Source organism: Cyrtonyx montezumae, unplaced genomic scaffold (genome assembly GCF_038088225.1).
Source record: "Cyrtonyx montezumae isolate F1298 unplaced genomic scaffold, pur_monq_1.0 scaffold_29, whole genome shotgun sequence".
Lineage (NCBI taxonomy): Eukaryota > Metazoa > Chordata > Aves > Galliformes > Odontophoridae > Cyrtonyx > Cyrtonyx montezumae.
The window spans coordinates 3,662,344-3,690,195 of record NW_027072033.1 but is presented as its reverse complement, the minus strand read 5'-3'; the positions used below and the strand labels follow the sequence as shown (position 1 = coordinate 3,690,195).

General features: G+C 40.7%; 1 protein-coding gene across 1 annotated transcript; it reads left to right on the top strand.

Moving 5' to 3' along the window:
• The first annotated feature begins 867 nt into the window (after window positions 1-867).
• ACER2 (alkaline ceramidase 2) lies at window positions 868-20,020 on the top strand. Its single transcript, XM_065740619.1, has 6 exons — window positions 868-1,074; window positions 6,492-6,606; window positions 7,484-7,625; window positions 11,174-11,311; window positions 16,032-16,169; window positions 16,852-20,020. The coding sequence occupies exons 1-6, from the start codon at window positions 967-969 to the stop codon at window positions 17,036-17,038; spliced, it is 828 nt and encodes a 275-aa protein (XP_065596691.1). The 5' UTR covers window positions 868-966; the 3' UTR covers window positions 17,039-20,020.
• The last annotated feature ends 7,832 nt before the right edge of the window (window positions 20,021-27,852 follow it).

Below are 27,852 nucleotides of genomic sequence, written 5' to 3'. Positions count from 1 at the left end.
TTCCTCTTCCATTTCAGACAAACAGTGGAATCACAGAGACTCTGGCTTGCTGGATCCATCCTAGGACTGAACAGTTGATATAGCTGAAACAGGAAATGCCATCATTTTGTGCAGATTGTCTTCTGGGGGAGAAGACCAGGTGTTCCTGCACACAGACTAAGCTTTCACTTAGGTCTAGTTCCTTTAACAGAAACCTGACCATGGCCTGGGTAAGCTAGAAGCCGTTGCTTCAGCCCTTGCTTCAGCTGCAGTTAAGTTCCAGAGGCTTTCTCTCTTCAGCTGGCCTGCTGCACTGTCTGTGACTACTGGGAGAGCAGGGACTGATGAACATGGAAGGACAGACACAGGGAAGAGTGTGTCTGTCAGCCATCTCTGTTTGTGGGTGTGGAATGCTGGCCCAGCTGGTGTTCCAAGTACAGGAAAGCATCTCGAGTACCGTGTCCCGTTTTGAGCTGCTCAGTTCAAGACAGGAAACTTCTGGGAAGAATCCAGCTATGGGCGACAAAGATGATTAGGAATCTGGAGCACCTGTCCTGTGAGGAAAGGCTGAGAGACCTAGGGCTGTTCAGCCTGGAGAAGAGGCTGCTCCGAGAGGAAAGAAGGGATCACTGCTTATAAATATCTGAAGTGCTTAAGAGGATGAAAGAGCCTGGCGCAGCGACAGGACAAAAGGGGCCACGCCGTGCAGAAAGACATGAGAAGCCAAATATTTTCACCCAAGCGTTATAAACAAACGCTGTTAGTGCGCACAGAAGAAGGGCGGGCAGGAAGCTGGGAGTAGACAGGAAGGGAAGCGAGAGGACTGCACGCCGACGAGCGGGCCGCTCGGCGCCGACTGGGAGACGCGGAACAATGGGGGCGGGCACTGAGGGAGGTGGGAGGGCGGAGGGCCGCCCCGCCCCGCTTTGCCCCGCCCTTCCCCGCCCCTCCGATCCGCGGTTCGACGGTTAGGGGCGGGCGGGCGCCATGGGCGCGATGCTGTGGTGGGACCAGCTGCGGGCCGGCAGCTCCGAGGTGGACTGGTGCGAGGACAACTACACCATCGTGCCGGCCATCGCCGAGTTCTACAACACGGTGCGCGGAGGGAGGGGCGGGGACAGCCGCGGGCTGCTCTGGCGTCTGCTCGGACGCGGTGCCTGGGGGGGGTGGGGGTGCTGGAGGCAAAACCGTGTTTTAAAGCTTTGCCTTCTCCCAGAGGCAAACTTACGGGAGCAGTTTGACGGAGGGGTTGCAGGGTGCAGTCAGCGTGCTGTTGCTGGGAGGGGTCACCTCAAGAAAGGTGAGAAAAGGAAGGAGGGGAAAGAGGACTGAAGTAATCGTTGCTGCTTCCAGGAGCTCTGGTTTGCTCCTGTCATCCCGCCGTTCCAGCCCAGGAGCTGCTGGGGAGTGCTGCTGGAAGCATGTACCCCACAGCAGAGATCAAAGAGTCATAGAATGGCCTGGGTTGAAAAGAACCCCAAAGATCATGGAGTTTCAACACCCCTGCCATGGGTAGGGGGTCACCAACCACTAGACCAGGCTGTCCAGAGGCACGTCCAGAGATCTGGGAGGGGAGCGCTGCTTCCAGCATCCTGTTTATTCATCTGAGGGTTCACAGAGACAAACTGATCCAGCAGGGAGTGAGATCATACATCGGACTTTCTGGTAATGTGCTTTACCATGTCGCTAGGAGAGAACCCCTGTGGTATTGCTGTAGGCTTTCTGTTCTGTGGCAGGTGTGAGGTGGGGGGTTTTGCTTTGTGTTTCTTGACTGCTAACATCAGATGTTAGTGCTACACTTCAGTGAAGGAAAGAAAGAGGTGTCTGGAGTGTTTATCCCTCATGGGACTGTGTACCCAAGGATGCCATCCATTTAGAACAAGTAATTCAACTGTGCATAGTGTACATGGCTAACCTGTTGTTTTTCCTTGTAGTTCAGCACCAGAGTCATCTGGGCAGTTATCGTCTGTGTTTGAGGGTGTATGGTGAAACAGTCTGCTTTCTTTGTTTCTGATGTCACTGTGCAAGAACCAAAAACAAAGGGAGGAAAAGGTCAGGATAAACAATAAGTTTCTTGAAGAAGCTATGTGTTTTGAAGCCAGCAATGCAAGGGGTTGGATATCCTTCTGACTGCACCGAGCTGATTAGCTGTGTCAAGAAAGCTTGCAAAATGCTGGGAGCTGCAGCTATGCCCAGGTGATTAGGCACAGCACAAAGTTTGCCCCAAAGCCCCATGTATTGCAGAAGCTTCATCCAGATCTGCTAACTGTGTATAGAAAACATGGAGGACAGAGGCTGTATTGAGGGTAGACACGCTTCAGTAGAGAAGAGATTATGAGAGACTGACTTCTGTGTTTGCAGCTTCTGAAAATTAAGACTGTTGAATTCAATGAATTGATGGGGGCTGAGTGACTGTGTTCCTGGAAACTGAGATTCTGACAGGGTGGTAGGAAAAATTTGGCCCTACTGTGAGAGGCACTGCAAGTGGAGTCTGAATTTTATTCCTTCTTTGGTTTTTCTGTTATGACACTGACTCAAAACCTTAAAAGTTTCAGGTAAGATTCATCAGCAGGCCTGAATGTGGGATCTAGGTCTTCAAGCTCTAGATTAAAACCTTGCTAATCCACATTTTAGACTGCCACAGCTAAGATCAGGGCTGTCATTTAGATCTCATGCAGTATATAAGCATGAAACTGGAGCAGCTTATCTGAAACATATTTGGGAAGATCCATTTAATTATAGTTGTGGGACCGAGCCTTAGCACTGTGCATAAATTTAACTTGATCTTGTTAAAAAGCAAATCAGAGTGCTCATCAGGATTAAGTGAGGAGAAGAATATCTGTTCAGCGGTTTTGTACAAATTAGTCACACAGGTTTTTTAAAACATACGCGTCCAAGATAATTTCATGGTGCACACTGTAAGTAAAGAGACAAAAAATATTTTGTAACCAGGAAATTATAGGAAAAATAGCTTTCTTTTTAAAATTTATCTATTTAATAATTAATCCTTATGCCGTGTAACCTTGCTCTTGAACAAGAGCAATTACCTCCACATGCTTAAAAGAGCTTACATATGCAGAGATATTTGCAAAATAAAACAAAACAGAAGGAATTTTTCTGTGTTTTACACTCCTGGAAAGACTGAAAACTAGCATTTTTCTGTTACTGAAGTTGGTACTTTTCAGTTTATTAATTTAGATTCAATTGTGCATTTATTTCTTGCCAAACTTCCATTTGAAGAGAATTGCCAGTGGTTTTATTCCTTGTCTATTCTGTAGTAGCAAGGAGATAAATGTTTTTAGAAGCTATCAGACTGAGAATATCCTTATACTCCGGCAACATCTTTTTTACTACTTCAGTCTTGTAGTACATGTCTGTGGCATGCTCTTGTGTAGGAACACTGAATATACAAATCCTCTAACTTCACTGAAGAGATACTCCATTTTTGCTTCCCTTTCTCATAAGACATGCACCGTCATGCAGCTGAATGCTGCAGCTGCTAGCTGAGAGATTCAACACATAGTAAATAATCTTTGGTAAGACCATAGAAAATACCGCATACAGACTGTGTGAACAAAGTTATGTGGTCATAATCTGACCTGGCCACTGGCATTCCATCTATGGTCTGTGTCCTGTATTTCTTTCATACAAGTAAGTAGTTGGAAATTAAAACTAGGAGTCCAAAATTGTTTAAAGCTAGAGGATGGACTTTTATTGATGGTCTTCTTACCTTTTACTGTGACCTTTTGCAAATCTCAAAGGAAATTCTTAGTACCCCTTCAAACTTTTTGTGTTGATCTTAACTTTATAGACTTATGAGTTACATTATCAATGAAGTACATTATCAATATGCAACATGCTTTCTAAAACTAAAGCTCAGTGGATAGGTGCCTCACTGGTTTTGGAAAGCTGGCATTAATCCTGGCAGCATATCTAAGGGTGTGGCTCCTCTTGGGAGAGGAGAGGGTGAAAGCCAGCAACTCAGTTGTCCTCTTGATCTAGCTGGTGAACTTGAAACTAAGAGAACTTAAGCAATGTACTTCAGATCATGTTCGTGAGCTCTGATATGAGCTACAACTCTGGTCCACGAGTACATTCCATATGGCACAGTAAGTCTTTGCTGCACAGAGCTGGGTAGTTCTTAGGAAGATTGTTTGGATGAATGTGAAGGTTTTATGTGGCTTAAGCAAATTTGTCTGCCTCTTAAAATCTGCTTTAGGATATTCTCTTACATATAAGTCTTTGGTCTTTCTGTTGCATCCTTGGGGATATGTTGTACTCTGACACTGGTGATGGCAAAATTTGCTGCCTTGGTGGAGTGAGAGAATTCCTTAAGCGTCTCTTTATTGCTGCTTAAGAAGTACTTCATCTGTGGCACTGCTCATCAACATGGACCCTGGTGGCTTTTTCATACCTGATTTGCGAGGCTGGTTTCGTTCTTCAGCTGGCAGAAAGAGACAGAGGATTCATTAGAGCACAGTTTGTGAAGGGCCTTGAATGAAACTGGTAAGCCTCTAGTCTCCTCTGCACTGGGATAGCTTTTGCCATGGACTGGAGAAGTCTGGGAGCCAGGCAGAGTAAGCTGTCATTTCAAAGCTGGGCAATGTGAGTGGCTTCTGTGAAAATGTGCGAGTCCTCAGGGGGCCTGGTCTTTGACAAAATAAACTGTAGGAACTGCTGATTGGCAAAAGGTCCTTCCTCACACTGATTTAGAGAGGTGATCCGGTGGGAGCAGAATGGTGGCTCTCTGTTAGTGTTTCCCCATTGAGACTGGTCATCATTGTGGCCCAACTGCAAGAAGCATGGTCACATCTCCTCTCAGTGGCAGGGCTGGAGGCTCTTGCTTTTTGTCTCCAGAAGCTGCCAAGATCTTTTCTATCCATCCCCTCCTTTCTCTTTGTCTTTGCACTACAAGCTCACTGCAGTGGAATTGTCTGTGGTTATCCAAAACATAATGCACAGGCCTGGTGTACAGGGCCTTTCCACGCAACCTTAGGACACACACTCCAGTAGAGTTTGTTAAGATGTCTAAGGATGGTGGGACCAGATAATACAAAAATTTCTCCCTGCAGGTTTTCTAGTGGCTGCTCAAGCTTTGTTTTAGGTAGGAAAAATATGGGATTTTACATCTCTAAAATGAGCATGTGGTAGATCTAACTGTTTCACTTAAGTGACGTCTAGCCAAGAATTTTGAAAGAAATGCAGCTTGTCTTTGAGGAGGTACCTTTAGTGTGAAGGAAAGTGGCACACATGAAGTAGATGGTGCTGAGAAGCTACTGCTTTAGTTACTGTCAGTTTGGATACCAGACAGAATAAGAGTATGTTTTGATGAGTCTTGCAAATGTTAAATTAGATATGTCCATTTTTATCATTGCAACCTCTGCTCTCACACTGAGACAGTTTTGAGTGGTAGACAATTGTGAAATGAATAAATGCCTTCTCTATATACCACTCCTGAATGCTTTTCTGTTAGGTTTTAATTAATGACATTTATACGTCCAGAAGCCTCTGAGAGAACTGTCCCAAAGGACTGCTGTTTATCTCAGAGTTCTTTTATAAGTCCATTTTAGGGGAATGTTGCTTGAGATTATTTTGTCATGTGTCTGGGTTAGCTATGAGGAATGCGAGGAGATCAAGGCTGGAGAGCTCATCCTTGCCCTTGTCCCATTATGAAACAGCAGTAGTGCCTGTGGCTATCCCTCAACACACACGACTTCTTACTGAAAGAACTGTGTGATACTGCAGTGACAGCTCCTGCTAATCACAGGTAAAGCATATTCAGCTGATGCTTTGGATTGATGCTTTGGATTGTCAGTAAGCAAATAAAAGCAGATCTTTGTTCAAGACTTACATGCTACATTAAAATAATAAAGTGATCAACTGTCTGAATTATCAGCCTTTACACCTTCCTATAACTAGTTTCCAGTCATATTTTGTTGCTTCTGTGTTGGAGAACCAGGAAAAAAAATAAAAATAGAAGTATAAGAGTATTTATAACTTAAGGCTTTCTTAGCCCTACAAAAAATGGTTTTAACTCTTTCAGCTTAACTTTGTGTTTCAGATCTGCTGAAGAATAGCAGTTATTCAGTGACCTGACTTCAGTAAAACTTAACAGCCCATCCGGTGCTTTTTCCATGCTGGATTTGACAACCACAGAGAAGAGAATTCACTTGCTAGAGCTCCCGTTTCCTAATCTGTTTGCTGTTGAGGACTTCCTGAATTGCAGCAATTGGAGTATTTGTAGTCTTTTAATAAAATTTCTCTGGAAATAGACTTATAAAGTGATTTAAATGTGTGACTAGCCACAGTTGATATTACTTGGAGTTTTATGCTGTTACTAGCTTAATGAGTTTCAGCTTGATGATGCTTTGCAAAAACTGTTCAGCTTTGGCAGAAGCTGAGAACCACGTTTTATTGAGTTGAGGTATCACTGAATGACTTTTTGTAGATGAATTAGCTTATAGATATTAAATGTTTATTTTCTGTCTGTGTGATACTTTTTGTTTTTATAGATAAGCAACATCTTGTTTTTTGTTTTACCGCCCATATGCATGTGCTTATTCCGTCAATATGCAACCTGCTTCAACAGCGGAATATATTTAATATGGACTCTACTAGTTGTGGTCGGTAAGTTGATTAATCTCTGTTTGCCTGCTCATGCATGAAGTGAGAGAGGAAATCGGTTTTTCCTGCTTGTGCATGATTGTTTCTGCAAAACAAAGCAATATTGACATCTGCAGAGGAGTTTGCTTGTACTGGCTTGACGCAAAAGCAGATGTAGTTTCTGAAAGGAAAATACCTCTTGGAGTCTGGGGGGACTTTGACCTTAGATGTGCTCCCTTTTTTGTCTTTCCTTTATGCAAATATCCAACCTTACTCTGGAGCAGTGCTGAATTTCCATCCTCTGACACTGAGTTAAAGATTGCTGAGAGTTCTTAGAAAAACTGGAAAACAATTTTGCTTTGTAATTTGACATTTTAATGATAGATCTACAGATTTAACCATATTGTCAGTGGGAAATTCTTAAGCTTTTTCAATTCTAAATTGACACTCAGAGTCATGCAGGGCCATGTGCAACTTTCCACCTGTAAACTTAGATCATAGAGTGCAGTCATCGCGTGCTGCTTTCCATCTTCATGTTATCCATTCCTGCGTTATTGAGAAAATTCAGAAAGAGCATTTTAATTCATTTCTTGTTGCATTTAGGTTTAAATTTGCTACCTGATAGTTTTTTACACGTATTTACTTCCCCACTAGGAGATGGCACCTTTAGCTCCTCCTTAGATAATGTGTTTGTGTAATACTTATTTATATTTATTTATTAGTTTATTTAGTATGAGATGCTGATGATTCGGATTGCTTTTCTAGAAAAGCTGGTGGGTTTTTTTGTTTTTCTAGACCAAACTGTATCATCCATTTGCTATGAATTCCTGATCATGAGCAGTGTGTTTCAGTCTGTACAGCTCTGTAACTATTGACTGTAACTTTTGACCAACTCTTCCAGGAATTGGATCTGTTTACTTTCATGCCACCCTCAGTTTCCTGGGCCAGATGCTGGATGAGCTGGCTATTCTGTGGGTTCTTATGTGTGCTCTTGCCATGTGGTTCCCTAGAAGATATCTACCAAGAGTTTTTCGGAATGACAGGTAAATCACGAGCACAGTACACATAGCTGTCTCTTGAAGTATCTCATCTTATGTTCTTCTTGTTCGGAGTCTACATTGCTGATGGTAGGTTTTATTTTGGGATGTGATGGTTGTCTGTGAAAGTACCTATTCTTATTAGCTTTAGAAAGACATGAATAGTTTATGTTTGCACCTAAAATAAAGTAATGTATTCTCTCTTTTCCCATTCCTTTTGTATATCAGAGAGTATACATATGGGAGTGCAGCTGTGGAAGTCAGCTGAATTTTTATTTGAACATGTAAGCCAGAGGTTAAGTGTAGTTTTTAAGTATTCAGAGACTAAGTATGTTTGTTTAGAAGTCTGTCATTGCTGCAATGGATTTTTCTTTATTGAAGATTTAAAATAGAATTGTAGAATCACCAAGGTTAAAAAATACCTCAGAGATCATCCAGTCCAACCATCCACCTACTTACTACTAATATTTCCTTTTAAACCATGTCCCTTAGTACAACATCTAAACATTTCTTGAACACCTTCAAGGACGGTGACTCAGCTACTGCCCTGGACAGCCCATTTCAGTGCCTGACCACTCTTTCAGAGAAGACTTTTTTCCTGATACCCAACCTGAAGCTCCCATGGTTCAACTAGAGGCCGTTCCCTCTAGCCCTGTCACTAGTTATGCAGGAGGGGAGGCCAAACCTCACTTTGTCACAGCCTCCTTTCAAGGAGTTGTAGGGAGCTATAATGTCTCCCCCAGCCTCCTCTTCTCCAGACTAAACAGTCCCAGTTCCTTCACCTGCTCCTCGTAAGACTTGTGCTCCAGACTGTTTCCCAGATTTGTTGCTCTTCTCTGGACATGCTCCAGGGCCTCTATGTCTTTCTTGTGGTCAGGGGCCCAAAACTGAACACAGTTCTTGAGATGTGGCCTCACCAGAGCAGAGAACAGAGATATGATCAGCTCTCTGCTCCTGCTATATCTACACTGTTTCTTATATAAGTCAGGATGTCATTGTTCTTCTTCTGCCTGGACACATTGCTGGCACGTATTCAGCCTAGCATTAGCCAACACCCCCAGGTCCATTTCTTCCACACAGTCTTCCATCCACTTTGCCTCGAGCTTATAACATTGCCTGGGGTTAGCTGTGATTTGTTCCCCTTACAGAGAAAGTATGCTGTAATCTTTGTGCATATTATTCTTTTATGCTTAAAGAATCTGAGGTAATGAGGAGGTTGGAATCACAACACCAGTGGTTCTGCCTCTGAAAACTGATAATGTTGATGCCTCTTGCTTTCTCATACTATTGTCTACTTTCTTTATTTTTTATTTCCTTAACTTATACTCAGTTAGAAATTGCTTTCATGGATAAGGTTGTTGTCTGCATTGAGTATTCCTCATAATAGCTTGCACTGTGAGAAGTGTATTGTGAATTATCATATGTAGTCTGTAATGTAATGGCTTTGTCAAGTTACTGTGTATTTAGTACTTTGTAGAGGTTTTCCAGGGGTTATTTAGTAGATAACATGATTTTTAGACATTTAGTTAAAGCGAAGGACTGTTCAGTCTCTTTAATAATTTCTTTGACTGCACATACATTGTTCCTCAAAAGCCTAAAGGAATTCTTGCATGTAATCTGTCACTGTATTCTGAAAATTTGCTTCACAGTATTAGCCATGATGTTAAGCAGTATCCTTTTTAAGAAGAATATTAACACTTCAGTGGAGAAATCCTATTTGAACTTGGTGGTAAAACTAAAGCAATACAAGCTGTTTATAATTGATCCATAAAAATGAAGGATGTACCCCATCCCAATGTCCTCAGAATACTACTTTGCTGAAGACTGTCATGGTGATTATTTGTTAAGATCATTATTTCTTTCTGAAGTGTACAGAAAAAAGAATTTTAATGGACAAAAAAACCTATCCCAGGTCAGATCTGATTTATGCATAGATATGTATAGGAAGGGGATCCTCTCCCTCTACTCTGCCCTGGTGAGGCCACATTTAGAATATTGTGTCCATTTCTGGGCTTCCCAGTCCAAAAAAGACAGATATCTCTTAGAAGGAGCCCAGCAGAGGGCCACAAAGATGGTAAAGGACCTGGAGCATCTCCCATATGAAGAAAGGCTGAGTAACACGAGTCTGTTCAGCCTCGAGAAAAGAAGACTGAGGGGGAATCTGAACAATGTTTATAAACATCTGAAGGATAGTGGGAGGCAAACGGATGAGTCCAGGCTCTTCTTGGTAACATGTAACAACAGGACTAAAACATGAACATAGGAAGTTTCATGCAAGTCACGCAGAAGAACTTCTTTATGATAAGGGTGATGGAGCAGTGGCACAGGTTGCCCAGAGAGGTTGTGGGGTTTCCTTCCCTGGAGAAGACCCATCTGGACATCTACCTGTGTGACCTATTGTAGGGTGCCTGCTTTATCTTCAGGGCTGGACTCGATGTTCTCTTGAAGTCCCTTCCAACCCCTGCAATTCTATGATTCTGTGATTTTGGGATATTTATGTGTACGTACACAGACATATGTTTTGTTTTGCTTAACTTGTTCTTCCAGAATTATGTCTGCTCAGTACTCTGCTGTGATTTCTTCATTCTTCATCCTTGTCACACTCAGATTTTGAATGTTGAAAATGCTGTTATCTACCATGACTGATTTGTGGTGTCTAGTCATTAAGGCACCCACATTAGATCAAAACTTCCTGTGTAGTAACTTGTTGCCTTCTAGTTTTAAAAAGCTTTGAAACAAAAGGCTTGTGAGTTGAGTTTGGTGAAGATGAGGATGATGATACTGATGGCCAGGGAATGGTGCTGACCAGATGTACTGAGGTTCTGCTTGAGATGTGGAATTAAGGAGAAAAGAGCCATCCCTGAACATCAGCTAGTTTTACAAAGTTGTAAGTGAGTAGCCTGAAGGTTAAGCCATAATGATCCTGTATCTGACATAGTCCTGTCACAGACCCAAAATGGGTTGTTTTAAGTCCAAAACTGAAGTTTGAAAAACAATGGATTTTTGTTTTAAAGCAAAATTTTGCCAGACTGTCCCTTTGTGGCCCGACTGTGATTTCATTTATGCTGAGAACATATCAAACAGACTGTAACGTGGCTCTAAAAGCTAGGACACTAACAGTAACAAAAAGTAGCTTAAAAATCCATGTTAAAAGCTGGAAGAATCATGACACAAAACTGCTTTGAGGAAGTACAGTGCTGGTTACAGAGATGGTATTGTTCTTGACTTCTTGTGGGAGGAGGAAAATTGGAGCAGGATCTTAAGATTTTGAAACCAGTGATTAGTGTGGGTCTGTGTATACATACACGTGTATATATACGTGTCTGCTTTGGAAAATTATAGTTCAGGAAAGATCTGACTACATGGTTAACTGTATGCATACACAAGTCAGTTCAGGATCCACTAGCATTTTATGTACATTGTCATTGTACCTCCTGACCACACATAAAAAAATGTAAGTTCTGTTACTCTATTAAAATCATGTTAAGATTTTTGTCTTTTCTAATGGAAAGCTTTGAATTAAAACCACTTTTCCTCCCCACAAAAAAATCCAGGAGCCGGTTTAAAGCTGCTGTTGGTGTGCTCTCTGGAGTTACTACCTGCCTTGCCTTCATTAAACCTGCCATCAACAACATCTCACTAATGACTCTGGGTGTTCCTTGCACGGCTTTACTGATTGCTGAGCTGAAGAGGTGAGTATATTTTCCCTGAACACAGTGTTACCTTTGGAGATCCTTAGGCCACCATATGATGATACAGTAGATATGGCTTCATTGCTTGTGATAGTAGATCAGAAATGCTTCTTCCTTGTACATATGTGGTGCGGGATTGCTCTGTCAGTTCAGACATTTTTGGCAAGGTTTTTTTTTTCCCTGAGGCGATTGTACTAGATCAGACATTGTCTGTCTTCTTGCAGCAGATCTCTTCCCTCAACCTCATCTAAATCTAATTTGTTTATTGTGGAGATTTGACAAGTTTCACTCCGGTGATAGTTTTCTACTGTGCAGTCTGCATAACGGTGAGATGATAATATGATCACATCCTGGTTACTGCAGGGAGGATGGCCCAAGCATGCGTGGAAGACATGCCTGCTTTCAGGGCTTACTGTCTGTCTTACATCACACAAATAATGTGATGGAGTCAGACTGACAAAGATAAGGCTTATCACTAGGTCACAGAGGATGGCTTTCAGTCAGGGCTTTAGAAAGTGTGAAACCAGAATGCAGGTAGAAAACAGACTGAGGTTTGTTTTAATATTTTAAAGAGTCCTACCAAGACCATGAACTATGAAGAGACTAGTTCTCCTCACCAAGGCAGAAAGGACCGGGCAAGCATCAGCATATAAACTTCACCTTTTCCACTCTTCTCCAGTGTCTGAGAAGGACATTATAATTTACGTTGGTTCTTACACTGCACCTGTAAATGTCCACCAAAATAAAGTGCAGCAGGACAAAATGCCTGCATTCTAACTGCTTCTGTTGGTGAGATTCTCCTGTTTCCCACCTTATCTTGTTCTGTTGCTTTCCCATGCAGTGTAAGGCTCCGCTAAACTTACACTCTGTGTAAGTGTTCTTGTGTCTTTTCTCTTTAGATGTTCTGCTAAGCAGCAGCTAATTCTGTAGATGGAGAAATTTGTGAAGTAGCATGGAAGTTCCATGTACAGGAGGAAGCTGGTAGATTAAGGATGCTAGTGGGTGTTTCATTTTTAAGAAAACACCAGGGAACCACTGGCAAAGCAAGGGGAAGCTTGTTTATAGCATTTCAGCAGTAATCAAGCCATTTCTGTTTTCCAGGCATGAGCTCCTGAGAAAATTGAGACGATGAATAGTTAAGTGTCTTATAGGTTTGAATGCTGTTGGATCTGATCTAGGAATTAATATCCCTACATGTACTTGCTCTTTAAAATTCCATGCAAAAAGTTGTATCACATTAAAATGTGGAGTTTATCTGTCAGTTTTTGAGAATTACAGACACTGACAAACCTTCTTTTGAAATGATGAATAAAAATTGACCTAAAATGATATATGGTTCTCTGAATTACCTGTTAGGATAATGTAGTACCTATCATATACATACATACATACATACATACATACATATATATATATACATATATATATATATATATATAATGTAAATGTAAAAGGCAGGTAATTATAGATTTCGTTTTTATCTATGCTGATCCCTGATCAATTTAAATTAGAAATGGGATCATCCCATCTCTTTTTGCTGAAAAAAGAGCAATTCAGAGGTTATTTAAAATGCCTGTGATTCTCCTGTTCTCCTCTACTGCAGTCACTAGGGGGCTACATGGCTGAGTCCTGCCAGTCTACAGTGGATCTGAGTCTGAGAAACAAATATTTTGGGAAGAAAGGAAAAAAAGTTGCTGAAGTAGAAACTCATACTTCAGAGAAATTTCTTCTGTTCTGCGCTAAAGTTAATGTTTTGATATAGTACATCATAGCATTATTCCCTTTCTAGGCTGTTATGAATCTCGTATTGAATTCTGGCAAATCAGAAACCCTTTGTTTTCAAGTGAGAATTTTCTGCCACTCATTCATCCCTGGTGAAGTGGGACTGTTTGCACTAAAGAAGTTTATGCTCTTAAATGCAGAACTAGTGATACAGAGTGCTAAGCACACGCTGTGGATGTAAGATTATCAAAAGAGCTAAAGGTAGTTAAATGCATACTTGCTCCTGAAAGACAAGGCATTATAAATGCAGTTTATTATTTCGTTTGAACATGCCCCTTCATGTGTCTCACAGGGATGCAATCAGACAGTAAGTAGCTGTGAATTATGTTGTTTGCCAAGCCAAACAACAATGGAGATTATAGCATCATCAAATTAGTATGATTTAGTGGGTCCTCTTCCTGCAGGTAACTATTTCCCTGAGCAGATAGGTGGTAGAATATTCTTGCTCTGTGAACTCTGTGTGTTGAGCAGTGAACACTCACACTACTTTCAAATATGTCTATGCATATTTAATCTTGCTACTAGCAGTCTGACTGTGGAGGAGCTCTAATTCATTGTTGCACCTCATTCATTTCTCTTTTTTCTTTGACTGAAAGGTTAAGCTAGTTAGAAGTTTAAAAATAGGATATAAAGGCAGTTATCTATGTCAAAATCAAGTTACTAATTAGCATCTGACAACTACATTGAGTTGAAGAAAAGTTGACGTGTTTTGTTAAGTAATACTGTTGTAAGTGTGCACAAGCCCAGTCCCTTATACAGCAGGTGTCTGAGGTACACCAATGTTTGAAGTAACTGTGCAGGTTACTTGTCCTTTCCTCTTTGCGTTAAAACTACTGAAATATTGTCAAGCATGGTCACTGACTAAAGGAGCAGTCTGTTTGACAAACCTCTTACTTCAAGTGGAGAGAAGTTGCATATATTTGTTTACATTCTTTGGAAAGGCTCCATATTCTCTATACACAGAACCATTGTTCAGTCAGAATGCACATATACTCAGTTGTAGCAGTCTAGTCTTACCTGTTATATGGGAGGACAGTTTACCAATATGATTTTTGTTTTATATAAAACTGCCAAATTGTTTTTTCCTTACTGGCTTATTTCACAAGCGAAAGAATTCTTGTAGCCATGCTCTAGAAGTCGTTATGCAAATCAGTAATCTCCTTAGCCTTTTCTTTGTGCTTCTTATAGCCTCTTAAGGGCCATTTGTTTGTCAAATGAACTGGAGAATTCAAGCCAAGTGAAAAAGCCATTTTGATTCATACGCTATGTGAAATATTGATTTTTATGGAAGTCATGTAGGTATCTTTGTTGTGGAAGCAGATATTGTCATACCTATTTGTGGAGGAGAGGAGAGTTTAGCCAGAAGTTGAACCTTTTTTTTGATTAAAGGTGAGTGTAGGGATTTTGACTGTGACATTATTTATAGATGACTTAAAAGAAGACTACCTGACCCTTAAGGTAATTTGTGCTAAGGACACTTCGGAAAATTCTTTTCCAACAAGATTAAGCAGTAGGTAGCTTTTCTGTCATTAATCCAGTAGCTGTAGAGGTGCCTCCTACTCAGTTTTAGGAGTCTTTTAATCCCAAACGCCTTTAAAATGTGAACTGAAAAAATCTTACAGATTTGTGGAGAAGGCTGTGCAATTTGCTTAGCTTGCAATACACCAGAGGCAGGTAGACTGCTGGTTCTGCAGTGTATTCAGAAAAGTGTTTCTGTACAGAATACTTGGTGTTTTGATTTTCAGTTTTTCTGAATGTTTAGCTGGACTCCTTTAGCAAAGCCATGACAACAGCTGCAGTTCTGCTTTTCCTCCAGAGAGAGGCTGGAGGCATTATCTGTGGATATTAAGTGGTTAAGAGAGTCTGACTCATGAGGAAGGATGTAATGAAAAGTTCTAGCTTGAAGACAGAGTTGGCATTACTACTTTACTGACAATGAAAGCAAAGTAGCCTGTACCTTATAGGCTTAGTGCAGCCATGGAGATGGTATGAACTAATGTTGGAAAAAAAAACCAAAACACATCAGTAACAGCAGAGCTGCATCTAAAGGTATTAAGAGGCCTAATCTCAGAATAGCAAGTGTGGGTAGAGATCAAACTATTAATTTAGTAACATCACATATTATATTTAGTGATGATCACCTACAGGCCTCACTGCATGTGATAACAGAAAATGCTTTCTCTACATTGTACCTCTATGTTAAGAAGTACAGTTTCTTGTGGAGGGAGAGAATTGTAACTTAGTCAGTGTGAAGAATTCTATGTGAGATATGCATGCCTGTACCACCTGCTAAAGCATACTTGTTTGAATAGTCTGCTTCTGCTCCTGTGCATTAGTAGTTCCCTGGAACTGCAGTATCATGGGGAAAAAGTCAACCGACTAATAAAAAAAAAATCCATTTCCTCATTATTACCAATCTTCATGTAGTCACAGTTCAGTAGAAGATAGATTGTGAATAAATTTGAGTGCTTGCTGCATGGCTAGTTACGGACAGAATGTCTGACTAATTTGTTGTTCTCCTATATATCCCCTCAGTGCTACAGTGTTTGCCCACCATACGTACTTTGGTATTTAAGCTAATTCCCAAAACACAACTACTGATAGGTTTGTTTTGTTACCTCATCAGTGCCCTACATCAGAATCATATTATTGCAAGTAAAGCTCCACCATACAGGACATTTATGGTGGAGACATTTTAAAGATGTACCTGGTCTTTTTTATTTTATTTTATTTTATTTTATTTTATTTTATTTTATTTTATTTTATTTTATTTTATTTTATTTTATTTTATTTTATTTTATTTTATTTTATTTTATTTTATTTATTTATTTTATCTTATTTTTATCATGTTCTGCAACACTTAAAGTCAAAGGGTGTCAAGCATCAAGCAAATAGTGTTTTTGTTTCACAGTAGTTTTTTTTGCATTTTTCTTCTCAGGTGTGAAAACCTGCGTGTGTACAAACTCGGTCTGTTTTCAGGTCTCTGGTGGATGCTAGCACTGTTCTGCTGGATCAGTGACAAAGCTTTTTGTGAGATCTGGTCATCATTTAACTTCCCTTATTTGCACTGTGTATGGTAAGTGTTGTACATAATCTCCACAGTTTCATTCAAATGTGACCCATCCTCACTGTTCTGTGCTGTGTCCATAGGCTGCTAGTGGCTATTTCTGGTTAGTGCTAAACAGATTTACTGGTAAGATTGTAAGCCAGGAACAAGTCTCATGCTAACCAAGGTGGCAGATTTAGAAAGCTCTTTGGCCTGATCACAATCTTTGTCTGTTTTTCAGACACTAAGTTGATTAATTGTAACTGAATTTCCTGCCCACACTGGCTGCTAAAAATCCAAAAGCACTGCTTAACTGAAGCAATGACCATAAAGTCTCGAACATCCACTCAACAGCTGAGGATGAAGTGGGAGCAGTGAACAGCTTTGATACATTTTCTCTTTTATTACGCAGCAAATTGTGACCTTGTATCTGAAGTGCTATAAATCATCATTTCTAAAAAACTCAGTAAGGTGGAAAGAGACCAGAAAGCTTCAGACAGTTTATGCAGAGGATAAACTCTGGCTTTGTAGTTTAATGTATTCTCTGATTCTTTGCCTGTTGGCAGAGGGCATCTAGTAGCAGCGCTGGGGACTTGAGAAAGAAGGAGATTGACAGACTGATTTTAAAACATGCTGCTATATTCGATAGCTTTACTGAAGTCATGTAACTGAACTGTTTTTTTTCTGGGGGGGGGGCCTGCTCTGTTCTCAGGCACATTTTGATTTGCCTTGCGGCTTACCTAGGCTGTGTCTGTTTCGCTTACTTCGATGCTGCCTCGGAGATCCCTGAGCAGGGCCCTGTCATAAAGTTCTGGCCGAGTGAGAGATGGGCATTCATTGGTGTTCCCTACGTCACCCTCCTCTGCGCACACAAGAAATCACCGGTAAAGATCACGTGAAGTTAGCTGTGCAGTGGGATGGATTTTCTACTTTTATTCCAGCACAGACAGTATCTAAAATAAAGATAAGTGAGTGGGGTTATATTTTATCTTTTTAAGATGAGCTGCCTTCCCAGTGTCATAGAAACAGGTGGCAACTGTGTTCTTTCCCTTCTTCCTGAAGAAAAGCAAAGAAACAGGAATGTGAAAACTCTTGAACTATTTTCTCTGGTTGGCTGTATTTTGCACTTTTTTTTTAAATGTAGCATTTCACTTGATAAAACTTACTTCCAAGTATCAGTGACAAGAAGTGATGCTCCTGCAGTATATCACTGTTGATGCTTGGTTTGTTTTTGTAAACCTCTGTCTTGAGGCATTCTTTATCAAAGAGGCCTACTTGCCGTTTTTGCGTCCTTCTCGGCTCTGGTGTAGTGCTAATTGCACATCGGCCACAAGGGAGTGCTCATGTTCCTCCAGTCCCGGAGTGTAATGATGCTGGATGTGCAACAGTTTGGATCAGAGTGTTTGATCATTTCCCCAAGTAGAGCAGGAGACCGGTGCAAACTGATTATAACCAGGATATCTGGATCAAGGCAATTGGACAGCGTAGATGTGGAAATAGTTGACAGAAGATCCAGTCCCTAAGATTAAATATAAATTCAAGGGGTTTTAAAGTTTCTGTATCTCCACTGATTTGTTGACTTCATATGCTGCACATTTTCCTCTTACAGAAATGTTGTGGAAATCCTTCTCTACCTCTGCAGACATGTTTGGATATTGAATTTGAAGCCTATGCAGAAGTATGAGGTTTAATTTCTGTCAGCACAGATCAGCATAGAAAGTGTGGTTAAATTGCCAAGACTCCTAGGATACCTATCTGTATATGCAGTTTGAAAGCTGACTTCTCAAGGAAGCTTTGCAAAGTGACATGGACAGTAGACCAGTATTGCTCTGCTGATGATATTTAGGAAAAAAATAAACAGGAAGCGTAAGCATCTGTTTAAAAACAAAGATAAAAGACGTAGATTTCAGTAATCACTGAAGGAATAGTAGATTCAAGCTGTTTTGATAGTTTTCAGCTTGTCTTGTAAGGGATGCAGTTAGTTTAAACATTGTGATTGAAGTTCAGGAATGGCTATGGTTCTTGCAAGCTATTGATGCTACGTCTGATAACAAAACAGTGCAAAGTACAGGTAAGTTTTTTTAAATGTTAGTTCTGACTGCTGCCGTCTTGAAGAAAATGGGGTCTAGTTAGGTTCTACAAAATATCAGAACTGCTAAGGATTTCAGTGTGTTTTGAGTAAAGTGGTATTTTCTTTTTGAATACTAGACCAAGAAATAACATTTCCTCTATGCTTTTGCTATTGAGTCTCATGTATTTATTTTTTATGAATATGTGCTCTGTACAGTATCATCTTTATGAAAATGGCTTTTAACAAGAACTTTGGTGGGAATTAGTTTTCAAGCATTGTAAAACATTTCAAGTAACTTTGTATTCAAATTTATGCTGAGACAATGGAAGCTGAGTGTGTGCTATTACCCTTAAAGCAAAGTTGTTAGTAGGGGATATAACTTCTTGAGAACTTTGAGGTGGGTGTAGCCTACTGTCAGATTGATTAATGGATCACAAAAGCAGCCAAATCTGTTTACTTCATTGCAGCAGTGAATATTCATACCACTTGGCAGTAGGTCTGTTGGGCAGAAATGTGGTTTTGGGCACATATTTTTGTATGGAACTTGTTTGTAACTATCCACATGGTAATGTTTGTTACTAGTTGAAACCCAGCTGCTTTTTCCATTGTTCTTCTTCTCTCCTTGACTATGATATGCTCAGTTTTAACCAATTATCAGGTATTAATCTTATGATTAGATTGTTATCCTGATAGGCTTACTGGCTGGAGCCCAACTAAGGTTACTGTTTTCAGCTAAAATCCTACTTTGAGTAAGATTTCTTCAATATTGATTACTAAATTGTTATATTGTAGTAAATAAGTTATTTTCAGTATTGCCTGGGGAATTAGTAAGTGCAAACACCTGTATTGTTCAGGATGAGTGGAGACTTACTACTTAATGTTTTGTTTGAAAGAAAACTGTGACTTAGAGAGCTCTAACCGTCCTGCAGACAGCTGCTGTCTTCTGCCCTAATGAGTTTGATTGCTCACAAAGAAATGATTTTATAATTTAAAAAATGGATATAGGGCAATTGGCTACTGCAGAAGTGAATAAATGCAGGTATAGGCCAGAACGATCTCACTTTATTTATTAACTAAACTCTAACCCTTGTATTTTTATAAGAAATGCTGTGAACATATATTACTATCCATTGTACAGAACTACACTGTAGAACTGATTGGGAGTATTCCAGGTGTAAGGGCACTCCAGCTTTTTCAAATGTAGTTGTTGCACTTTGCTTTAAATTAACTTATATTCCAACAAAAGCCACATTAATTTCAAAAATAAAAAACATGCAGTTTTTCCAGATTCACAGCTTTACAGATTGTACTTTGAACTGAGGCTCTGGTTTAGGATAACATCAGAACAGAAGGAAGTATGTAATTGGCACAACAAGGGGTTTGTGCACTGCCCTTATCAAAAAGATGAATAGAAACGTGCACAAGTAGGCCTGTTATACTGGAGTATTGAGTGATGGTTTACACATTCTGGAATGCTTCCCTCCTTTGCTGGCAGGAAGTTAGCAGGTTTAAACTTCAGTTTCAGTTAGCATTTTAGTTTCACTATTAGTGTGTTGAGCATAATGTGGATTCTTTGTAGATAGATTCTGATATGTGAGGTGCATCATTCTTTGAGTTAAACTTTAAGAATATTTAGGAAAGGATGTTTAGCTCTCAGTCGTGACAAACACTAGCCCAATTCACAGTCATTACAAATTCAGTAAGTAGTGTGTAAGGAACTGTTTCATTTTGCATCTCAGTTGAAGCCTGTGTACTGAGTATTTGTGGGAAGCATGTAATACTTTGCAACATTAAATTGCCTTCAGAATAACTACTGTTTGCCTTTTTCTGCTTCATGTTTGTGGAGAGGAGTACAGCTGCCAGAATAACACTTTGAACAAGGACAGTCTGTGATGAGGTTAATTTATCTATCTCTCAGAAAAGTAAGAGCAGTTTTGAATCCTAGAGGAAATTCAGAAGACACTGCAAGATTCAAGAGACACTGTGTTAAGTACAAGACCTCCAGCTGTTCGGTTTTTTTTTTTTTTTACAATCTAAGTAGAACAGATACTTGATTCACTTGCAAGCATGTGAATTACTGCTGACAAGTAGCAAGGAACACCTCAAAACAAGTGGCCTGTATTCCTACAAAACCAGAAAATTGGTTCTGGGAGAACAGCGTGTGCCTCTTCTGTATCCATTGTCTTAGATTGTGTCCCCACCTTAGGGAAATAATTGGTGTAAGTAGTCTTCCACCTACACATCCCCGTATACTTTATTTTTATGGCTGTTTCTCTCACTCTAGAATCATAGAATACTAGAATCATAGAATGGCATAGGGTGGAAGAGACCCTAAAGATCATCTAGTTCCAGTCCCCCTGCCTTATTTGAACATTTCTGGATTCCATAAGCAAGTGTTGGATTTGAAAGCATTATATGAAAGTATAGCTATAATTCTCAGACATATCGTATATATAATATTACTCAGAGATAATATTTATAGTTGCCAAGATGTCACAAACAGGTGGATTGTTCTGTCACTCGGCCTGCTTTGTCTGAAGATTTCTGACATTGTTTCCCATGGAACAAAGGGGAACATGATCGTAGTACTGCATTTTTATAATAAATTCAGAGCTCCTTGTTCATTTTAACCAAGTATGACAGAAACAAGAGCCTTAGAGATAATTTTCCACACACTGTAAAAAATTGTCGAGTTTTCATGCCTATGAGGCAAACTGCCACATGAACCTTCTTATTAAATACCAGAAACCTACTGAGGGAGGAAACCAAAGAGATGCTCAGGTTTTGGATAGACTTCAATTTGGATAGACTTCAATTGCAGCTCATACCAGCTACAGCATCTGGAACCAGTTGCACATAGACCAGTTCTGCAGGGAGGAATATGATAGGCTTGTGTTCTAGGGATGACATAACTACTACTTCATAACATATGGAAACCTGTTGAATTCTCCTAACATGTGGAAATCTGCTGTTTTCTTCAAACGTAAGATGCAGAATCATTAAGCATCTTCAGATACATTCCAAAAAAGGGCAGCTGAAAGTCTCAGATCACCATGCACTGTTTTGACTGTCGATTAAGCACAGTGCCACCTGAATAAAATGGAAATTTGAACACGTTGACTTCTGTGCCAGCGGTCTCAGGAACAATAAAAAAAACGTGTTTGTGAACTCCCAGCATACAGCAAGGAGGTAAGTGGAAGTTTGTCAGGAGCAAATTGTGTCTTCGTAATTTAGTTTTCTTCAGCAAGGGGGTACTTGCAGTCCCTGTGGCTATGAAAGAGATGGTATTGCGTTAGGTTTTTGAGAATGATAAGATTTCTAGCACTGCTTGACAGGACATTGTTATGAAAGTGCTAAAAAACCTGGGTTTGATGAAATTCAGTGGATTAGTGTGAAATTGTTTGGGTCACTTCTGGGCTGTTCTGAGTGGTCTGTTATCAAACTAGAAAAAGGTGTGAAGTTCAGCAGGATCTCCTGGGTCAGCTTTCATTTAGTTGTTCATTACTGTGCCCAGGGAAGGTATTGATAGGTCAGGGAAGGTCCACAAGTGCCTTGAAAAACAGATCTAAAATCTGAAAGCAGCTTGCTGAATTCTAGAAAATAGAACAAAATTGTGTAACAGCAAAGTATTACATAGGCATGTATCTGTGTTTATACATAGAAGCTGTACTCAAAAATAAGTTGTAAACAGAGCCATAGGCAAAGATTTTAACTGACTGCCCTGATAGAGAAATATCAGCTGTAAATAAGACCATCTCTGCTTTCCATAGAGACTGGGCTTTGTAAGGTGTCAGTGCCTCTGCTCATTCCCCATAAGCAAAACCATGCAGAGACCTCCATGTAGCTGAACTCTTCTAACACAGTCCACGTAAATCATGATGTAAATTAGTTAGAAGTAGTGCTAATAGAGCTGGCAACTGGGGAGGGAGAAAGGTGGAACCCAGAGAAAACTCTTCTGCTATGAACACCACCGAGCAAAGATTTATCACTTTCCTCACCAAAGTTCTGCCTTGACCACTTTCTGATTACTGCTTCTGTTATCCTCAGAGTGCAACAGGTTTGCTTTTGGTAAGAATTATTAGTTTAAATAAAGCAAAGACCTACAGAGAGGCAATCTGTATCTCATTTCTCTGGCACTACACAGTGTCTGATGGGCCTCATCACCACTGAACTTAAAAAAAACAAAGCCTTTCTATATGATTCAGCTCTATTCTTCTTCTGTTCTACCCCTAACTGATATTTCATATCATCTCCTGTATCATCTTCTGCTAAATGTGGCAATTTCCTTGTGATCCTAGATCTCCATTATTTCTGGCACAGACATGGAATGGGGCCATCTCCACTCTGTTTAGTTGTGAGGCTGTGTGAAGAAAACAAATGTGCTAATCTGAATGCCAGAAGGAGAGGGCATGAGGAGAAGCCTAGAGCAGTGGGGAGCCTGCCTGGGTGCCCCTGTGTTCCGGACCCTAGCACACTGTCTTCCTTATTCCACAGGAGAGACTCTTCACGTTGCTTGGTGGCGTTTCTGTCTGTGAGCTTCCAGAGGTTGCTGGGACATGCCAAAGCAAGAAAAAAAACAGTGAAAATGATGTGTACTGGTTTTGCTCAGAAGTAATATCAATTATTGACATTAATGTCTGACTGAAGAAAACACTTAAAAGCTGGAGTGCTAAGCAAGTACTTTGCTAGAAATCTTTGGGAAAAGGAGGGCTGTGGAGGAAGGTACTGTCAGCTCATGCAAGATGCTTCACTGACATTGAGAAACTGCTAAGTTGCTTATGAAAGAATGGAAAGGAGGCCGTGAATAATAGACTTACTGGTAGGCAAGAGGGAACAAGTCACAAGCAGACAGCTGGCTAGGGACAGACTGTGAGGGCAAAAATTTCAGAGGAGAAGTGGGAATTGTAGGAGGACTGAAGAGAGAGGAACATGACCTACTTTGTTGTAGGAGAAACCCATTCAGCACTGCAATGCGATTTTCCACATAAGCATGTTGGAGTGATGCACACATTGTACTTATGCCTACAGGGATGTGATCTGCTTAACTGACAGCGCAGAGAGTAGTCATTACACAGTCCTAAACAAACAGATAACAAGATTCATATTGTACCATCCCAACCTGCACAGTGCTTCACAGAGGGGTGATGTAGGGTAAATAACCCTAAAAGAGTGGTACTCAAAGAATAGTGAAGAAAATGATATATTTTGCCAGGCTTATATGGATGGTAGAAGGACAACTGGTGAATAAAGAGAGGGTTACCTTTTCCGGACAGTTGAGGCTTGCCGATGACTCCACAGGGGAGGGATCTCCAACAAGAGATCCTTTCCCACTTGTGGCCAGCCCTTAAATGGGGTCTGGGAGAGGTGGAGCCAGACTCCACCCCTTCCAATCACACAGGTACATTACCTTCACCTGTGCTCCTGCAGCTGATTCAGTGCTTGCCTCAGGTGACCAATCAGTGGTTCAGGCTGTGATTCAACAGTTCCCATACAGGTGGTGGACAAATACTGTAAAAAAGTACTGCTTTTAAGAAGCCATAGGAAAAACAGAGCTAGAAAGGTTCTTCAGAAGTCAACTAAACCTCTACCAGCTCAAAAGCAGCCTCAGCCCTTCGGAAACATCCCTGGAAGATTCTTGTCTAGCCTGTTCTTCATAACTTCAAGAGCTTCCAACTGTCCACATCTGGTTCAAGTCACATCAGCAGAGGGGAGCACAGGACAAAGAGGCTGCAGTTCTACTGTCAGCACATTTGTATTGCACATTTCAGATTCAATAGGGAAAGACCTCTCTTCTGCTCCTGCACTGCTGGCTGTAGCAGAACTTTGAAAAGCACAGAAACACCATGATTACTGGACCAGCCAATTTGTCACCTCTGAAATTACAGTAAAAGGCATAAGTCAGGCAAAGATTCCAATTTAACTTTATATTCTGAATAGTCAGGCAAAGATTCCAATTTAACTTTATATTCTGAATTATATTATAAAGTAAAAAAAAAAAAAAGAAAAAGAAAAGCGTAATGAAAGAACTTAAATAATATGTCAGGTCTAGTACATCATCCTGTAAAAGCATATAGGCGCAGTGATGACATGAGTTTAAAAAAATCCACTTTTGCAGTCCAAGTAAGATCTGATCCAGAAAAACAAAATGCATAATGGCAGCTGTCCTTGAAGTCTCATTATGGTATTTAGAGCAAGTCAATGCAATATGTAACAATGCAAACAATAGATTAATTCATGACCCAGGCTGAAGAATCTGATTCTGGAACTAGTCCTTGCTAGTTTTACTAAATAGAGTATTTTATCTTGTTTTCTGTAAACCCTTGGCAGTCATGAAAGGCAATGAAAAAATGTCATGCCATGATTAGGATGATAACTCGCTTTGGCCCATTCTTTGTATCTTTGTGTGTGTTCTGTATTTTATTATTATGGATTTTGTGAGAAATCTTCAACTTTTAATTTGCTGTGCTAATAAACTATGTCCCAAACTCATTTTCAAATGCTGTCACTTATGGTTTACCTGGCATTCTTGAAGCTGCAGTCTTACAAAGAGCTGCTGAACTGATTTTTGCAGCTATGTTAGTGTACTGCCTTAGTAAGGCAGTATAAGTCCTGCCTCTGCTGGCATGAAAGAGTTCCAGTGACTTGAAAGCAAGTGATCAATAGGATCAGTCTGCCACATTCCTTTATGTGTTTGTGGGAATCCTTTCAGCTGCTTTGGTATGCATATCCCACATCTCCAGGGTCTTGTTGATTAATTATCACCTGATGAGGCTCTGGTTACAGCTCATATGACATTAGGGAAATCTCATTAAAATTCAGTGATGCTCTTCTGTTCATCAGAAGATCAGAGGATCAGATGTGAAGATAAGATAGATACCCTCCAGGTGTACAATGGTGAGTCTTTCATCAAGATTTTGAAAGAACAAAGTAGTTGTGTTGAAATGCTACACCATTTTAACCCATAGGAAAGTGAGACTTTGAGTGCTGGATCACGTACATGCAAGGATGGGCTGTTTCAGACTCTCAACCACTCATACCAGAACACTCTGAATGTGTCTGTCCGTTACACTGAAACAAGAGCTACACCTTTGAGCTAGGAGGAAACAGTGATGTTTCTGTGGTTACAGACACCACAATGTATGCACAGAATTAAGGCAAATCATAAAGGATTTTGAGTGACCTTCCATTTGGTCATTCAGGAGAATGAGGCTCCTGTCTCCTGGCTTCTGAACTGCAGCACGATGTCAACTCCTAGAGACTACAAGCTTTTTATGATGCCACAGGGATGTGACCTTGTCAAAATGAGGTTTACATATCACAGGTTATAGATAATTACAGAAGCCTGTACCAGATTTCCTCCACAGGGTGTCTTCATTCAGCTGAGATCATGAGCAGCAGACGAGGAGAGCAGCACATCTTCTCCACATGCACAGATGAGAGGAACACAGTTAATGACACAAAACAATGCCTCAGAGTGCAGAGTGTGAGGCACCCAGCAAAGGGATGTCTGCATCTGCTGTCTGTCAAACAAACGCACACTGCTGACTTCATGCTTTGTGTTCCTTTCATGTCATTTCCCAAATTGTGACAGACAGCACTGTGTATTTTCACAGAGGGAAAGGGATAATTAGTCTAGGGAGAGGAAAAGCTTAGTATGCCAGAGAGGAACAGTGATGTGTTTTGCCAATTCCAGTTTTTGCTTGTCTTGAAAAAGAAAGAAATGCTGTACAGAGAAAAGCATACAGAAAAGGGAAGAAAAAAGACAATTCTATAACTGATGTTGCTGGGAGCATTTATGGTGATTTGCAGAGATCATGGCACCCAACGGCCTGGTCCTCTGGCCTTACTGTTCTGTGCTTCTTCCTCCAATCTCACCACAGAATTCTGCTGCAACTCTGATATGTGGTTGTCTGGTTTGATATTTCTTTGAATTACTTTCCTTTTTTTTCCCCAATCTCTTTTTCTCTCTGCATCAAATAGAACTGCTATGTCCTTGCTTTCAAGGCGGTCCCTATGGCAGCACTTATTCAGTCTTTCGTTCTTTGCCTGTGCAACAACTGTCGGTGACTGCAGCACTGAAAAATAGATTCATAGATACATTAGGTTGGAAAGGACCTACAAGATCATCTAGTCCAACCATCCTCCTATCACCATCCCTACCCACTGAACTACTAAATCAAATCCCTTAGCACCTCATCTAAACGCTTCTTGAACAGCGCTAGGGATGGTGCCTCAACCACCTCCCTAGGCAGGCCATTCCAGTGCCTGACCACTCTTTCACAGAAAAAATGTTTCCTCAGGTCTAATCTAAATCTTCCCCAGCGCAACTTGTGGCCATTCCCTCTTGTCCTGTCAAATATTACAGGAGAGGTTCAAGGAGCTCTGCCTAAAGGAGCTGGACCTTTAAAACTGGAGAGATCTAGTAATCCTTGCAAATTCATTACAGATCAATGGATGAGACACTGCTTTCTAAATAAACCTCAGTATCTGAGTAGGAAAGGATATAAAGGATATAGAGAAGGTGAAACTAATATTTGTATCTTATAACTGTAGTTTGAGTAATCTCAGAGATGATACTCAAAAAGTAGTATAGATGATGGTATATTTGAATAGGTCTATATATAGACGGTACACAAAGAATACAAAAGAGAAGATGGCTCACCTTAAAGATGACAAAGGCTCACAGTAGACTCCACATAGGAGGGATCTCCAACAAGAGATCCTTCCCTGGTGGTCGTCAGCCCTTAAATGGGGTTTGGGAGAGGTGGAGCCAGGCTCCACCCCTTCCAATCACACAGGTATATCACCTCCACCTGTGGCCCCATGGCTGACTCGGTGCTCACCTCAGGTGATCAATCAGTGGTTCAGCCGTGATTCAACAGTTCCCATACAATAACACAGATACTTCCCCGTTTCTCATGTCAAAGTGTTGTGGGTTTTTTTTGTTTGTTTGTTTGTTTTAATTTTTTAAGATTTAAACTCCTGCTATATACTAAAATGGGATGTTATTGGTGCTTATCATCATCCAAATATGGAAAACAGCAGCTGTAATATGCAGGATGCAGGCAGTCATAAGTATTTCTCTCAACATCTCACCTTACAGACTCTGGAAGAATCATGGAATTCTGTTCATTTTGGATTGGTTTTGTGGTTGCTGTTGGGTCTGAGCCTTATGAATAGTCCAGCTGTACCATCTCACTTTCCAAAACTTTTGGTCTGAACTGTTCCCAAGCACAGCCCCTGGGGGAGGGAGCTCTGAGGCTGTGATCTTGCAGGGGTCACTCCTATGCCAGTCAAAGTCACTATAGGGAATGGAGGAATCGGGGAACTTAAGGGTGAGGAATAAATCCCAACTCTGTAGCCTACACTGATGTAATCACTGCCCAGGTAGATGGGGAGAGAAGATGACTTAGGCATGTTCTTTGTGGGCATGCTTTCATCCCCTTTGAAGGCAGGGGATAGATGAGTGGACAGTGAGGTGGGTTGAGAACTGCCTGAGTGGCAGAGCTCAGAGAGTTGTGACCAGCGATGCAGAGTCTAGCTGGAGGTCTATAATTAGCACTGTTCCTCAGAGGTCAGTACTGGGTCTGATCTTGTTCAGCATCTTCATCAGTGACTTGGATGAAGGGATAGAGTCCACCC

Bases quoted from the DNA above. Each gene is read 5' to 3' on its own strand.
- ACER2 (XM_065740619.1), top strand. From the start codon at position 967: ATGGGCGCGATGCTGTGGTGGGACCAGCTGCGGGCCGGCAGCTCCGAG. The intron at 6,607-7,483 runs GTAAGTTGATTA...CAACTCTTCCAG, and splicing joins GACTCTACTAGTTGTGGTCG to GAATTGGATCTGTTTACTTT. The intron at 11,312-16,031 runs GTGAGTATATTT...TTTTCTTCTCAG, and splicing joins CTGATTGCTGAGCTGAAGAG to GTGTGAAAACCTGCGTGTGT.